At 40.9% G+C, this 17,772-nt stretch overlaps 1 protein-coding gene across 7 annotated transcripts in view; it reads left to right on the plus strand.

The window, feature by feature from the left end:
* Positions 1–17,772, plus strand: part of LOC139479924 (receptor-type tyrosine-protein phosphatase mu-like) — a 195,115-nt gene that overhangs the window by 149,872 nt on the left and 27,471 nt on the right. For all 7 annotated transcript variants that reach the window (XM_071262856.1, XM_071262850.1, XM_071262853.1 and 4 more), the window contains 3 exons: positions 211–330; positions 2,764–2,912; positions 14,431–14,566. In XM_071262856.1, coding sequence (XP_071118957.1) covers positions 211–330; positions 2,764–2,912; positions 14,431–14,566 — 405 coding nt within the window. The remainder of the gene's footprint in view (positions 1–210; positions 331–2,763; positions 2,913–14,430; positions 14,567–17,772) is intronic.

The following is a 17,772-nucleotide window of genomic DNA, read 5'->3' on the forward strand; positions in this document are numbered from 1 at the left end:
ATGATGATGGTGATGGTAATAATGATGGTGATGATATTGATGCTAATAATCACGATAGTACTAAATACATTTTAACATGTCCTGGAGTGCTAAACAGCTTCATCTCTGCATCATTATCGCTGTATGTATAAAGTTGAAATAGAAAATAATGGTCCTTAACTGTGATGCATAAATTTTCTTCATTGTTTTGAATTCGTATTTTATTTTCAGAAAAAGTGTGAGCAGTATTGGCCTGACGATGGGTGCGAGCAATATGGCAATATATCGGTACAGCTACTTGGCACCGATATACTGCCGGACTTTATTGTCAGGACGTTCTTACTGTCTAAGGTAAGCCTTGGTACTTTAATCATTTGAGGTTCTTGCTGGTATTCTCATAACCTATAACAATGAATGCGTACAGTCTTGTTTTGCTACATGATTACATGAAATATCAATTACAGAACTTTTGTACAAATAAAGAAAAGTATATGAGAGTTTTCTTTTGTCTTTTCGCGATTTCACAATTTCGCGATGGTTGGTCTTTGAAACTCACTCGGGCAACAACATATGTTTGTTTTTTATTTGGATACAAAACGACTTGAACATCAGCGTGTTGATACGCGGCGTGAACTGTCTGTCTAGAAGCAATCTTGTACTTTTTCGTTTAATTAACAGGTCACAATGACCTTACACTAGTGTTGTAGGGAATGCGTATTTGTTCGTGTGTACATTAACCGACAGTACTCAAAAAGAACGAAAATGAAGTTTAATAATTCAGATATTGGGTACATTTTCACATGAGAATTTACTTCAGATTAAATCGAATAACCAGCTACGAGTCATCACTTTTTTGGCAACGGAATCAGTCCTTGTGGAATTACTGTTGTTTCTTTCGGACAGGGATGTAGACACGTTACATTGTGTTGGCGTAAAGTATAATAGCGAAGTCCCCAGAGATGCGACTATGATATATTGTTATATGGTGTCTTGTGTTGTGACAGTTCATTTATACGATACTCACACGTGTATAAAACTGCCCCTTGAGTAAATCGACAAAAAATCATAAATGTGTTACAACCTCTAAAGTTGATTATCACTTCTGAGTCAGTGAGTTCGTTTTGACGCTACTTTGAACAATAGTCTAGTTATATCACGGCGTTTTAGCTTAGCAATGCAAGTCTCAGATGTTTACCACTGTGGGTAATGCGCTGACAAGCCTAGAAACATATTCGGGGCGAACCAGGTTTCGAACCCACAATCATAGGTTCCTGTCGTGTCCAAGGGACGCAACTCTGTACAGCGAATTGCGACGCCTAAGTGGGCCACCCGTGCCATCCATAACCATTTAGCCTTTCATTCATGCCCTTGTGAGACGGAATACCATGCCCAAAAATACCATGCTAAATGCGTATGACTAACTTCATCAATTATCTCTTAAAATAATTTTATAACTGTATAATTTAGGTGAAATTTTATACCGTTTCTTCAAACTCAATTTTAACCTCAAATCATATGCAGCGAATGATAAATGGGGATGAATGTGCCTAGTGTTTCAGCATGTAATTATATGCATTAAGGACTTGACTGTGCAAGCAAATAGAATGGGTCAAGAGAGCTTCCAGATTTAACATAGAATAAAATTTAGTGTGACTCACTGTATTAAATTGTTTAAGGTCAGACAATACTTCTATTATCCCATGTCATTATGCTGCATAACCTAACATTTGAACCATTTCAAGTCAAATATAACGGATATGATGCTGGGAAGAGCGGGAGCAAAGACGTGCTTGTTGAACCCCGAATGTTTCATTGTTTTGTCATTTCTGAAACTCCACACGCATAACAAATACTTTTGAAATCAGAATGGGTTTTGTAATTAAGTTGAACGGCATGCACATTATTTGTGTTTAGAATAAAGTCACAAAAAAGTTTCATTACGTTATGAAAGGTTAATTTGGTCCTCATCCTTGGATGTAGTGTTTGATTTTCTCTTTGTGGTATCGCGGGCCTATAATAACAACGGTGAGGGTGGTAATAGCCCTGATGCTGGTTGTTTAATCATCATTGTGCTGCGTGGGTACACGCTAAAGCGGAAGTGTCGCCCGAGGTATCTCCCGGCATGCATTCGTAAACAAGGGAGTAATCATTGTGTTAAAAGTTACGTTCTGACATACAGTCTGGTATTATTGTCATAAGCTCGCCATAAAAAGGTTTGACTAACGGAGTCACCATGCGAAATCATACAAGGATAATTAAACAGGGGAGAGGATTGGTGGATAGAAAGCCTAGAGCCATGTTCCACAAAGCGATCTCAGTGATAGGACTATTTAGTGTAACTCTGACTGGCCTAGTGTTGTATGCGCCGTATCTCGCTATGGAGAGTGCTTCCCTTAGGATCTGCTGAAAAAAATCCTTTATCTGTTGCTTCCACACCCATTAGCATTTCTGAATGTCCTAAACGTCTATGACCTTCATACGTTTTGGCTTTCCTCACAAATTGAGCTGGTATAATGGCGTTAAACAAAGCACAATGTTGTTTGATCTATGACTTGCTCACTTGTTCTCATGTGAGGCATAAGATTATGTGAACTAGCTTCGTCCTTATAATTCAGTTGGTACAATGTGTGAAGCCCATTGCTGGTGTCCCCTGCTGTGATATTGCTGGAATATTGTTAAAAGCGGCGTAAAACCTTACTCACCCACTTTTAATTCAGTGATGTGCGAAATTGATGTCACGCAGTTCTAATGACTGTTGACTAAATATGAATATTTGTTTTTCAGGAGAGCCAGTCCAAATACGTTAAACAGTTCCACTATACCACGTGGCCAGACCACGGAGTACCAAAGTTCGGCAATTCCTTGTTGTTGTTCCGCCAGAAGATCCGGGCGTACGACAGCCTTGACAATGGAACAGTAATTGTGCACTGCAGGTAAAACCATTAAAAAATCTCCCCCATTGGCATTGTTTATGATATCTCCGGGTAACATGTTCAACGCAAAGAATATTAGAAATAATGTATTGCTGGAGAAGAAACTTATGCATCCGTTAAAAGTTGTGATTGTTTGTTTGTTGTTTAACGCCGCACTCGGCAATATTCCAGCTATATGACGGCGGTCTGTAAATAATCGAGTCGGGACCAGAAAATCCAGTGATTGATATATTGATCATTCCGTAAGTTGGGTTGCTGGAGGTCTATTCTAACCCGGGTTATTGGGTCATAACGGTTTATTCGTTTGTCTGTCGCAAGAAGAGGAAAGGAGGAACTCAATAAAAGGTTAAGAAAAATGCGACACCGATGTTCGCGAAACGGGTGAACATATGCCTTTCCTGAAGCGCCCGTCATGACTGAAGGCCATGGTCACACAATGTTGATCTTTGATTCTTATCCTCCTATCCAAACGATGTAATCATAGCCTTGTATTGTTTCTGGTCATTCTGCTTGAGCGCATGAGATTAGACCTGTTTGGTTTTGGAAATGCAAAAGCTTTCCTAATCTTTTGACTTCATCAGATTGTTGGGAGTGGAGATTATCAAATTTGTCAGTCACGTGTTCAACAACACAAAACCAGTGCAACGCACCTCAAATCCAAAGGACAAAACCACGATGTTAAAGTACAAGTGTGTTTGGTTGTTGTTGTTTAACGGCGGTCAGCTGCAAATAGTCGAGTCTGGACTAAACTGCCTCAGCGGTTGACATGAGCATTGGTCTATGCAATCGGGATACCAACGAGCCTGACCACCCGATCCCGTTAGTCGCCAACAACAACCACGGGTAGCTGAAGACAAAGGAAAAAATATGGACGCACCAACTATGACATAGTGACTCCCTTCGTTGTCATATTCCCCATGTGTGCAACTCATTCTCTTTCTCTCCCTCTGTTTAACTCTTGGCGTGCAGAGAATGCAAGTTTGCTAAGTGGTTTGTTCCTATGGAAACAAACGGTAAGGAGGCAATTACAAACACTTTGTAGAAAAAGCGAATTCTCATGCCAAACAAATCAATTAAAGACCAGCTGGAAAAACATGTATATGTCAGGTTGGATTCACTGTAGATATACGTTCATTTTCTGAAAGGTTTATTCCTAAAAACAAAAAGCGTTTATCGAAATATACATCTGACATACATGCATTTAGACGCAAAGCACAAACCGCTTTAATATCCCTAAACTTCATGTTACAATGAGAAGTTTACAGTGTAAACGACTAAGAACACTATATGAACCTGAAACTATTCTCGACATTTTATGAAAATTTTACAATATATTCTACTTCTACACGCGTTGCACAGCTAACGTGTACTACTGAAAAGAACGCGTGATGCTTTCATGTTGCTATAGTTAATCTGTCATGTCGTGACAGATTAACTATAGTAATATGAATGAATCGGATGTTCTTTAACTTCTATTGAGTAGTACAGATGGAATATATAGTCCGTTATTGTGTAGGTAATGCTGTGAGAGTTAGGGGGCTGTTGGGGAGTCTTTTGGTTAAAGCGTTCGCTCGTCACGCTAAAGGCCCGGGGTCGATTCCCCACATGGGTACAATGTGTGAAGCCCATTTCTGGTGTCCCCCGACGTGATATTTCTGAATATTGCTAAAAGCTCACTATAAGACCAAGACGCCAGCATTATAGATTTTGCTGTGATAATCACTATCAACGTATACAATTTGAAGACAGCTTCAGTTAGTTTTGTCAAGCCTACAATGCATTTTTCGACCTGCTTATCTCCGGGTTAACTGACTTTCCAGGTATGGCGTGTGTCAGTCAAGACTAAAGCGTCCATCCAATGCCAATGTCAATAAATAAAGCGACCAAACCATTTTCACATGTCATAAGACATCTCTGCTAAAAGCAGAAAAGTAGAAAAAGTTGAAAAGAAAAGTAAAAAAACGCCAAGGCAACAATTGTGTCCGTCCAATGGCTATGTCGAATAAATAAAGTGATAAAACGTTTTCCACAGTCTACTAAAAGCAGAAAAGAAAATCTCCTAGGACTACTATACTACTAGACTAAAACTGTGTTCATCAAATGCATATATGTCCGACAACAGCTATATCCGTCTCTGTATCAAATAAAGTAATTTCACCAGACTAGTGCTGTTCCCCTCTTTTCGAAAGTCGTAAAATCACTCTCCAGCTGCGCCTATCGCTTCGTATCTCTGTTTAACTTTTAAAAGACTGAATACAAGGTTTTCAAGTCCGAGCATAGTTACTATCACTAAAATAGCTGTATACTATTTCCGGTAGACTGCCAAATATCACGAACCTACTTTCAAGGCACCCCATTGTTGCCAGTACTTTGAAACTTCTCACTTGTTTTCTAGTGCATCATGTATAACTGCTTGTAAGGGAGATGTTAGCGGATTTTTTTACAATCAATAAAAACAGCCCTAACATTGATCTGCCAGCATTACAAGAAAAGAAGCCAGACTCAAATAGTATCCCTTTAATGGTTGCCAAGGGGCAGTAGTTGATGTCTGTGTATCTCTTAGATCAGTGCCAAATGCTTCGAATTGTTTCAGTGCGACAGCGGGTGTGTTGTGGCGCATGTTTTATCGCTCATAATGCTCTGACCAGAGATTGACAGGAACTTAGACGTAACCCAATTATCTGGTGGTCCCATCTGAAACAACACTGCTGCGTCCAGTTCTGGCCAGAGGTCACTTGACCTCATGAGATCAGCGCCAGGCTGGTCAGAGAGGTATTATGAGGAGGGGGGCACTCTTATAACTGATGAAAATGGTGTCCTTTTTCTTTGTCTAGAGACATTGATGTCACCGACAGAACTTGATGGAGAGGCTCATTTGCATATTTGCCGGAAACCGTTATTAATGACAACCGTAAATTATCACGAACAGTGATATGAACTGTCAGGCTAATATGGTTTTGCATATCATTTGAGAATATTTAGTGAGGGGGGGCTAAATTATTGTAATTGGATTTGTGTTATACTATGATGTTCGCATTCCTTCGCTGTTTATGGTCTTTTACTTGAGTGTCATGGCGGTTTTGGATTTTGATAAGGAGACGACGTAATCAAGCAAGCCCATTATGTTTTCCATAACGTTTCAGTATTATGTGACAACCATTTTATCATGCTGTCGGAGACATTTTCATTTTGCACATTGACGTACAGAAACACGTCTTTGCTGTTCAGAATGTCGATTTCTGTTGGATTTGACGTACATTCGTTGCTAAATCGGGAACCAGGTGACCACAAAGAGTATTTAGTATAGATGTGTTTTAATCTAATTTATAGGTATTTTAGGTTACATTAGCCTTTGGAAACCACTGACGCAAAAATAGAGTATAAAATGTAATGCCGGATGCAAACGACATGTCCTATTATGTATGATCACAACTGTCGTACGCTTTAGTCTTGACACTATGTGTATGTAAAACTACAACGCTAGAAAATAAGTGTCTTGATTATCCGATGAAATAGATTTTATTGAGCTTAAAAGGTAAAATAGCGGTGAAAAATAAGTGAATGGATCAGTGAAAATCAGTGACAGATGGTAAGATCATCATGATGTTTAAAATAGTTACAGTGCTTAGTAATTAAATAGTCGGTTCTGATTGGTCAATCAGAGGTTTTCAAATCACAATAGTATGCCTCAGATTCAAAAAGCTGAGCCTGATCACCCAATAAACAAATCAGTTCAATTTGATCTGAAGACTATGTTCAGCCTAGTGTCATTCGGGTTCAAAACGAAGCTTCGGTATCGAATGGGTTTTTAGTATATAAAGTAAACTACGTTTATAACGAACACGCTTGTAACGAACAGGCGATATAAGGAACTGTTGTTTTTGGGGTCCCGGCCATTTACTGTATATATGATGTGTATATGCGTATAATGAACTACGGTTATAACGAACTAAAATATGTGGCCCCTGTTAGTTCGTTATAACCGTAGTTTACCATAACAGAGTTGAAATATAATGCTCTGGATAATCGAGGTTGTGAAAGCGTCAAAATAGAGTCAGGGTGAAATGGAGATAACTCAAATATGTCTTCTGTAACTTTGAGTGAGTGAGTGAGTTGGGTTTAACGCCGCTATTAACAGTATTCCAGTTACATCACGGCGTGTCAGCTTAATGTGGGAGGAAAGCCCGCAGTGATGCAGGTCTCAGACGTTTACCAGTTCGGCGAAACCAGCGAGCGCGAGCTGACAAACCTAGAAACATAATCGGGGCGAACCGGGATTCGATCCCACAATCACAGGTTCCTGGCGTGCCCGAGGGACTCAACTCTGCACAGCGAATCGCGGCCCCTAAGACGACTTGGCCACCCGTGCCCCCTGTAACTTTGAAGCATTCAACTTCATTTAGAACCCGAACACGAAATATCGAATGGAAAAAGAACCAATGCATTAAATGATGACTTTGATAACACCAACTAGCATGGAAATGTTATTCGGGCTTTATTGACAATTATCGCCAGACGTTCTTTGAGAGTTAATTCATGTTTTCCTATCAAGCATCACATCAGCTGAGCCCATGACCCAGCAGTGCCATGGAAGCGTGTCAACGTCTCCCAACATGGGGCAGTATTCTGGGTGATCCTGTAATCTCTTTTTGGCTTCCAAATTCGGTTATATTTCTGGCAAAATGAACACTCAGCCCCTTCACAAGATTATCAGGAGTCTTAATCTAATTGGGTTAAACTCCCGCCCGACTCGTCATTATAAGGGACTCTGGCCAGACTGACTGGACGTTGCTATCCCAATATCATAACCGTGCGTAGGACTTGATGAATGGGCAGCTCTGGCACTAGTCATTGATCGAAGTTTTTAGCTGCATTCGTCATCCGAATTATTAGCCTGTTCTACTGCACTGGCGCTTTGCTTCACATCATTAATCCACAGTATTGTCAAAAGATTGTTCTTTAGGTGCTTAGGTGTCATGTTTGTTAACTGTTTGAATGTCTCACTTTTCAGTATTTCTTCTTGAGATGGTGTTATTAATTCATCGATGGCGTGTGTGTTCGTCCAGTAAACGGTTTTCGTCTTCCTTTCTGTTTTCTTTCAATTCCCTGCTGTACGTTTGTGATAATTACATTTAACGCTCACTCTACTCAATTTTACTCACTTTTCTCGATATCTGCCTGTCTATTGGACCCGTGAAGATCCGGGGTAGAATAGGTCTTCAGCAATCCATGCTTGTCGTAAAAGGCGACTATGCTTGTCGTAAGAGGCGACTAACGGGATCGGGTGGTCAGGCTTTCTTACTAGGTTGATGCATGTCATCGATCCCAATTGCCTAGATCGATGTTCATGATATCAATGAATGGATTGTCTGTTCTAAACTCGATTATTTACAGACCTCCGTCATACAGCTGGAATATTCTGATTGCTGAGTGCGGCGTTAAACAACAAACAAAACTTGTTTTGATTAACGCTGAAAAAAGTGACGTTTTGGTTTTGTCTTATTTCGAAATATACGTGCACTAAAAGTTGCACACTGCAGCCCTAAAATAACACAACGCAATCACAGCTATGTATTGAACGCTAATCCATTAATAGGTGTCACTCGGTTTACGTAAGAGATACGCGGTGTTGATGTTTAGACATTCGTGATTTGATCGTAATTATAGACGCGAAGTGCTGACATCGAGATAGCCGCCGACGCAATCTGCGGAGAAGACAGTTGGTGACTCCAGACCCTTCTATTTTCTGTCATGACGTCAGGAAATGTTATTTAAATGTTTTGCACAAAATTAATGGTGAAATGGGTGCAATATGTGAAGCCCATTTCTGATTTGCGCCAAGGCGATATTGCTAAAAGCGGCATTAACCATACTCACTCCACCAAAGGAAGAAAATTCACTTCGTCTTTAGTCTGCATATAAATGTGTAATCTAAACCAATTATTGGCGCTATAGTAATTATTACGTTTGTAAATGTGTTCTGTGCGATTTATTTCAATAAGTTCTGACAACCTTGACACACTTTTTTTGTGATTGAGTGAGTATTGTTTTACGCCGCTTGTAGCAATATTCCAGCAATATCAAGGCGGGGGATACCAGAAATGGGCTTCACACATTTTACCCATGTCGGGCATCGAATCCGATCCGAACGCTTTAACCACTAAGCCACCCCACCGCACCACATTTGTCAGTGAAATACTTTTAAAGAGGGTTTATGTGAGAGGCATGTGCTACCAGTAGAGCAGGACATGCTAACGTCTTACGCGAGAACCTGCTGTCATCACTGATTTACAGTGATCCATTCTTTTGTCCCCACAGATGAAGGAGACTGCTTGTTCTTGCGGGTTGATGTTTTCTATTTCAATTGGAACATGTCCCCAGTTCGACGCCTCGATGTTAAAAGCAACATGCACTACAATTGTGTAGCAACGTGTGGGGTTGATACCTTAACCGCTGAGCCATTCCACTGCAGCTTAATGTCAAATAGTCGAATGATTACACAACATCATACTTCTAATCACAGCCCTATACCTGCTTGAAAGTACCATTCATTCATACAATTTATCATGTGTCATTGTAGCTGTGATAATATTGTATCTCACAAGAGACGCATCAATAGGTCACAGTAGATTGGCATTTCCGTACAACAACAGGACGCTCTCGTACAAATCAGTATTATTGCCCCTAGCTTAGAGAAATCCAGCATCCATAGAACACATTGATAGCATGTTTGATCCAATAACGATGTTTAAACGTGTATTAATTTCTGTCCTGACTCGCTAAGTCGACCTACGGTGGCGCCCTAGGTTCTCTAATCTGGTCAATTTAGTTCGATCCAATTTGGTCGTATTTCATTTCTTGACATTAGTGGTACCACGCTCTGAGGGCGATGTTGAAAAACCGTTCCTCATATCCTGGAAAAATATTTCATGTACAAATATTGTACTAATATGATCAATACTATCTGTCAAACCCAGGGGTGCTTTGTTCGGTCACAATGTCTAGTCAGCAACTCCAGAGGTCACGGATAACGGGAATGTGTTTACAGAATACATAACTCATTGCATGGCATGAGGCAAGGTGCCATGCTCTCTCCAGACTTAATTTGCTGATCGGCGAACCCGCCCTCAGATGACATAGATCTCGCCATGCCTCGTGTTCATGACGCGAAGACTGGTTGGCGAGAAATGAACGTGTCACGGGCAAGTTATTGACAAGATTTATTTCGTGTTCATGTCGAATTGTGTGGTGTAAAACACCGAAACGTAATTTGTGAATGTGCAATGGACAATTGCTTCCGAGTCCGTAAACCCTTTTTTCTTCTACGTAGCTGAACGTTTGTGTGTTTTCATTCATCGATTTCTTTACCAATTTCTTTGATTTGTCAAATGGAAACATTTAATGTAAGACTTTCATAACACTTGGGAATAACTTTGTCTCTTAAGATTTAGAAACATGCCTTTCGCAAGAAAAGCAACTAGCACTAAAATAAGATGTATTTGCATTGTCAAACAAATAATGTATTTGTGTCGTTATAAATCAATATCATAATGGTCCTGGAAGAGCTTCATCAAAATGACTATGACAGTGAAATTGAAGTTGCCTCCCAAGCTCATTTTGAGTAACTAAATTACGGCAATAGTTTAACCCTCTTGTGGCGTGGCGTTTCTAATTGGCGTCTCGTTAGCGGGATGTTTTCGGTCAATTGGCACGTGAAATAGCACGTGGTGCGGTATCTATTGCAAACTGAATTATTGCCTAAGCATGTGGCTTGAACAGGGGCATTTCCCAGCACATGTGTCAAGGAACTTGGGGACCACTCTCAGAGCACAGGCTCATAGTGCAACAATGAACGTGCTTAATGAACGTCACCACAATACAATTCTACAGTTACACAGTTTTAGTTTAACACGACAGTGTCAATGATACATAATTCTTAGAGATACAATGCAAATTAAAACAAATAGCTAATAAATAAACGACTGATGTATGATGTCTGTGGACTTACAAGTATTTGCATTAATGTACAAGTATCAGATGATTGGGGGTTCTGATGACTCGAGTGATCACATTAATATGTTAGGGTGTTCCCCCGAGTTATTTTCGTCGTTTTAACGCACCACCACAATCACATCCCATCTACCCAAGTCAGTTACCTCGTCGAATACAACACCACGATCACATCACATCTACCCAAGTAATAACCTCGTTGAATACACCACTACGATCACTTCCCATCTACCCAAGTAATAACCTCGTTGAATACAACACCACGATCACATCCCATCTACCCAAGTAATAACCTCGTTTCGTTGAATACAACACCACGATCCCATCCCATCTACCCAAGTAATAACCTCGTTGAATACACCACTACGATCACATCACATCTTCCCAAGTAATAACCTCGTCGAATACACCACCACGATCACATCACATCTACCCAAGTAATAACCTCGTCGAATACACCACCACGATCACATCCCATCTACCCAAGTAATAACCTCGTTGAATACACCACTACGATCACATCCCATCTACCCAAGTAATAACCTCGTTGAATACACCACTACCCAAGTAATAACCTCGTCGAATACACCACCACGATCACATCACATCTAATCAAGTTAAAGACCTATCGAATACACCACCACGATCACATCCCATCTACCCAAGTAATAACTTCTTCGCATACACAACCACGATCACATCACATCTACCCAAGTAATAACCTCGTCGCATACACAACCACGATCACATCCCATCTACTCAAGTTATTGTCCTACCTTCCAACACAGCCCCATGTTTAAATTACATCTGCCTAATATGTTTTTGTCGTTTCTAACACACCACCACAATCCCATTCCGTCTTCCAAATGCTTTGTCCCGTTTGAAACCTAAACGTACACAAACGCGTCTCGAACACAGAGTCTCGAACACAGTGTATCTGACACATCGCCACGATCACATTCCGTGGCATATTGGTAATGGGGGATCCACGCTCTTCGTGAAGGATTGCATACATCCCATAATGTACTACCGTCATCTAATAGTCCCGCTTTGGAACTAAGGATTATGTTGTCATTATAAATATTGTTTCACCGCAAAAATCGATGTTTTGTATGTGATGTATGTAATGCAAACATGCAATATCGGATATTACAGTCAGAGCCAATGCTTGAAAACATGTAATACAATAACTCTAGTCCCCTGTTTGCAACTTCAAATTTTTAATCCTTCGTAAATGTTACTTTGCAGCTTTCCATAACATGATTTTCCACTTGGGACTAAAACTTTGAAAAAACACATTGAATGTGTAATTTGTCATGTTGATAGGGGAGAAAATTATGTAGAGATTAGTTTGATAAGCCTGTTTAAAAGAACATTCTTTCTTTTGAAGGGTATTTTCTACGCTTGGAATGTTAATAATTCCTCGAATTAATCCTTCATGAATTATATAATCAAAAGGGATGCATTAAATATGCATTCAGGAAAGAAAATCGTTTTAGAAAATACAAGATTGATATGGCTTCTTATTAATCTGACAATATATTTCATTTTTGAGCTCACCTTTGCTGCCTTTGCAGTGCAAACCTTTAATGATATTGTCACAAATCAGACCTTATTTTCAGCATGAACAAACGATTGTGCGCGAAACAGCAGAGAGCTTAGGATCAAAGATGTATTCTTATTGAGCATTATCTTTCACCGCAAGTCATAGCTAATCTTATCTTTGATGACGAATCCCGGATAACTAGCTGTGAGTTCTAATGCCGAGAACCAAGGTCCATAGACTATAGAAAAGGCATCTCCGTTTGTCATGTGAGCTACATTTTGCAAAGACTGACTACCACTCCAGCAAATTACCCTCACGTCCGCCAGAAATAAATTACCGGTTCCAAAACGCCATATGCCATGTTTGAGTTTTGAATTACATCATGTTTGATGTTATAGCTGAGGCCCATCCGCATGCGAGGTTCTGTGCTACGAACAAGTGTATTTTGTTCCCTTAGAAAGCTCCCGAGAAGCGGAAATGTTCATCACCGAGTATTATTTCAATCAAACGTGAAGTAGCTTGGCCTTTTTAGCTAAAATTCGACCGGCGCGGCCCTAATGAAATAATTGATGTTACACCCTAGTGTCAGCTGCAGTTTATCGATTTGTAGAGCCTGTAAGGGAACGGCTTCGGTCGCAAACAGCAATCGCCTTTGAGGAATTTCCAACGTTTCACATGATTAACTCTTCAACATTAATTTGGTTTTTGGTCAGCCTAATTTGGCCCGTTTCACACAAAGACGAGCTGCGAGGGCATTGTTTAATAAATTTCAAGCACCCATGATGTTTCCTTAATATAATTGTCAGAGAAACCCTTCTATTTTCAAGCCTTTGAAATGAAGTGTGTACGCCAGGGATGTCTGCTGCTCCCTATCTTGTTTGATATTAAGCCCTGGTCACATTTAGCTCTATTTATGGCTAATTGGGTGTCTGTCATGCTCTATAAGCCACAGTGTCTTGAAATTCTAACCTGGGCTCAACATGAGATCCATTAATTCAACAAATGGGCATAACTCTGGTTCTATTAAATGCATATAGCGATGTGTGGGCTAGCAAGGATAATGTTTTCAAATAGATGTTATTTTATCCAACACACCACAACAATCCCATTCCGTCTTGCAGATTTATTGTCCCCGTCTCTGACACCACCATATTCGAATTCCATCCACAAAAGTCACACAGAGAAAACGAGGCCTGATTTAATTTAAATTTGAAAATTGAAATTCAAACAATAAATAGTGAGTATGGTTTTACGCCGCTTTTAGCAATATTCCGGCCTTATCACGGCGGGGAGGGGGGGGGGGGGGGGGGCACCAGAAATAATGGGCTTCACACATTGTACTAATGTAGGAAATCGAACCCGGGTCTTCGGCGTGACGAGCCAACGCTTTAACCACTAGGCTACCCGACCGCCGCCAAGCAGTTTATAAAGCAATTTGCACGAAAGTAGATATGTACATACTTGGTAAACGAATACTAGACTTCAATATTTATGTAAAAGGTCAATCTAATCTTCTCATTCCATCTCAAGTCTTTTATATCTTGAGCCTTAAAGGAAACCAAAGGGTCACATACCTACAAATTGGTGACTGACTGATTGCATGAACCATGGAAGACCACAAAGCGACAAATATCAAAAGACATTGAGAACGAAGTATCTTGCAATGAAAATTGATGACACGAGAAATTCTTTGATTGAACAGCCGCTTTATTGCACGCCCGTAGTAGGAGACGCTTAACATTTCAAAATTAAGACATCATGGAACGAAGCAAGAATCTTCAAAAAGTCAGTTCTCCTTAATCGGGATGATGTTAGTGATGTCTGCGTTACCTACATCGTATTTCTTGCGTTATTCCACAACCAAATGAAGCGGGCGACTTTCGTGATCCTGTTCTGATTAAAGGGGTTATATTTGAGTGTTGTTTGTATATCGTTGCTAACAATGTCTTATGTATATTTCAGTGCTGGCGTAGGCCGGACAGGCACATATATCGCCATTGACACGCAGCTGGAGAAGGCTAAATCAGAAGGCATAATCGACGTTCATAACTTCGTAAAGTTGATGAGGGCACAGAGGGTCAATATGGTCCAAACTCTGGTAAGTTGTCGGTTTTATTTTTAGATAGTATCATTGTAGCTCACCTTGACCGAATGTTGTGGTATCATGTCCGGCGGACTTTCAGACATCCTGACGGAAACCAGATGGTCTTATTATGCAGAACGAGTGAGTATAGTTTTACGCCGCTTTTAGCAATATTCCAGAAATATCACGGCGGGGGGACACCACAAATGGGCTTCACACATATTATGCAGAAACTTGGAATGGATGATCAAAGCAATGATATGTCCAAACCTTGCTCATACGAACTTAGTCATGACTTCCATGGCAGCCATCTTGGATTCGTCATATCTTTCTTCACTCATTTATTTTTGCATGTTTTATGATAAAATTTGATATTCCGTAAGTATGTTGTATGCGGAATAATATCTCATTGTTTGGATTTTCAAGATTTTCTAGAAGAATGAAGGTGAGCTTCAGAACTAGTTTCAATGCAAAACGACTGGTCTGTTCCTGGTGGGTCGGTTCATATGGAAGACCGGTGACGGAGTGGTATTTGTGAAATTCATTTGTTTAACCCCCTCCACAATATTGCTGCACTGTGTGTCAGCGATGCTAAAATCCCAGTCAGATATCAAAAGGCTCCGACTGCCTATGACTAAACTTAAGTCGGCCATTGTTTTTGTTTAATTTGGAGGTTGTGTTTCCAAGGTAATATGATCGTCAGATGATGTATTATTTTCTTTAAGTATAAGGGGGATTCTCACGCATTATGACGCTGATCAAAACACGCTGGGCGTTTACATCGACTACTTCAGCAGCGTGTATTACATCAACGTCGTGTTGGTTTAGCAAGAAACATCTCCCAATATAACGTTCTGGCTGCTTCTACACGTCTGTATCACAATAGCATGGTTTATTGCATTCGTTTGTGTGAGTAACACCGTCAGTTCAATACATCATGGCGGCAACGTCAGTGTCTATCGCAATGAATTAAGGCAAGAGTGGTCATAGGGAGAATTGCTATCCCACGTGAACATTACTTCTGTGATGATGTGCCCCGTGGACAATTATTGTGCTATGAATCATTATGATCAGGTTCTTATCAACGTGGTGTGTTTGCTGCTGTGAGATTAGTTGAAAAATATGATATAAAGAATACATAAAGATGCGGATATGCGAGATGGAGACAGTAAAGATGGGGGAGAGGTTTGGGAGAAGAGGAAGGAGAGGGATGGGAGAAGGGGAGGGGGTTGGGAGAAGAGGAGTGGGACTAGAGGAGGGAGAGGGTTGGGAGAAGGGGAGGGGGTTGAACGGAGAGGGTTTGGAGAAGGGGGGGTGGAGAAGAGGAGGGAGAGGGTTGAGAGAAGGGGTGGGAGAAGAGGGAGGGGGTTGGGAGAAGAGGAATGGGACTAGAGGAGGGAGAGGGTTGGGAGTAGAGGAAGGAGAGGGTTGTGAAAAGAGGAGGGATAGGGTTGGGGGAAGAGGAGGGGGGGGGGGGGTGGGAAAAGGGGAGGGGGTTGGGAGAAGAGAAGGGAGAGGGTTGGGAAAAGAGGAGTGGGAGAAGAGGGTTGGAGAAGAGGATGGGAGAGGGTTGGTAGAAAAGAAGGAGAGAGGGTTGGGAGAAGGAGGGGAGAGGGCCGTGAGAAGAAGAGGGGAAAAGAGGAGAGGGTTGGGAGAAGAGGAGGGGTGAGGGTTGGGAGAAGAGGAGGGGGAGGGTTGGGAGAACTAGAGGGAGGGGGTCAGCAGAAGATTGGGGAACAGTTATAAGAAAGCGGCCCTTTAATATTCTGATTGGAGGTGGAAGGGGATGGGGGCTGGACTTTGTTAGGGACAGGCTATTTCTGTCACTACTCTACACACATTTGTTTTCTCCGAAAGGAGGAGACAATCCGTTAGGGGATGTCCACAACAAAAGAAAAAGAGAAAGAAATAATTAATGCATTGGAGTGGGCTAGCACTATAAATCGGAATTAATCCGGACTATTACAAGCGCGCGCACACGCACACGCACACGCACACACACACACACACGTCGTTATATAAGTGCACAAATCTTGGACGCGACGTTAAACCTCAGTTCACCTCACCTAATCCATTGGAGAAGAAGTGTTTAAGAAGATGGACAGACGAGCTGAAGAGAGAGACGGAGTACAACAGCATTACACAAAGGGAAAGAGGAGGACGAATATGGGAGACTTCACCTTGCTGCCCTTATGATATTAGAAGAATAAAATCAACATTTACTCGTCGGGCAAAGTATTCTTATTCCAATAGTACCGCGGGAGTCTGATAGCTGTCGTGATTTACATCCTCTTATTAGATTTTTAGTGATGTATCAAATTCCCACTTAATGACCATCAAGCGGTTTAACTATGTTTACGCTCATACAATCTTTATGTTAACGCCGTTATGCTCAGCTCTGTTCGATTGACGTTTGGACCCGGACCCAATTTCTCTCTCGGCATATCATGATAAAGAATATGTTGTTAGGAAGCCAGTGCCAGGTTGCATGGTTATATCAATGTAACATGCTGTATAAAGTAGCTTAATAACGTAAAAACTGAACTATAAAACACGCGCTGGAAAGGTGTAGGGCTTCACATCACTCTTGTTTATGTTGTTGCTAGGTTACGATTTTTTGAAGTTATGCAACTTGACGATGAGGATATGTTTTATGACAGAATCTGATACAATGTTTTTCAAGAATGTCGTGAAACCACTTCAGTGCCGCGATACTGAATTACAAATTGTTGTTGGTTTCAAGAATGTCAGTCTTCAAGTAACCTGTTATCTCTAATAACCATATCATGCAAGATAGCCATGTCCTCTATCACTGGCCCTGCATATATATTGCAACTTAAACCGTTTCAGAATTACATGATATGACCATATCATAAATACACGATGAAACGACTCTTAATGTGTTTGTGTCAGTCTAATATCAGTTGAATGTCCGTTTGTATATATCACAGCCGTAGTCCAATATCAGCTCAGTAGTAGTCCAATATCAGCTCAGTAGTAGTGCAATATCAGCTCAGTAGTAGTCCAATATCAGCTCAGTAGTAGTCCAATATCAGCTCAGTAGTAGGCCAATATCAGCTCAGTAGTAGGCCAATATCAGCTCAATAGTAATGCATGTTGCAGTCCAATATCAGCTCAGTAGTAGTCCATTATCAGCTCCGTAGTAGTCCAATATCAGCTCAACAGTAGGCCAATATCAGCTCAATAGTAGTGCATGTTGC

This window comes from Haliotis cracherodii, unplaced genomic scaffold (assembly GCF_022045235.1).
Source record: "Haliotis cracherodii isolate W230 unplaced genomic scaffold, xgHalCrac1.p SCAF_4, whole genome shotgun sequence".
NCBI lineage: Eukaryota > Metazoa > Mollusca > Gastropoda > Lepetellida > Haliotidae > Haliotis > Haliotis cracherodii.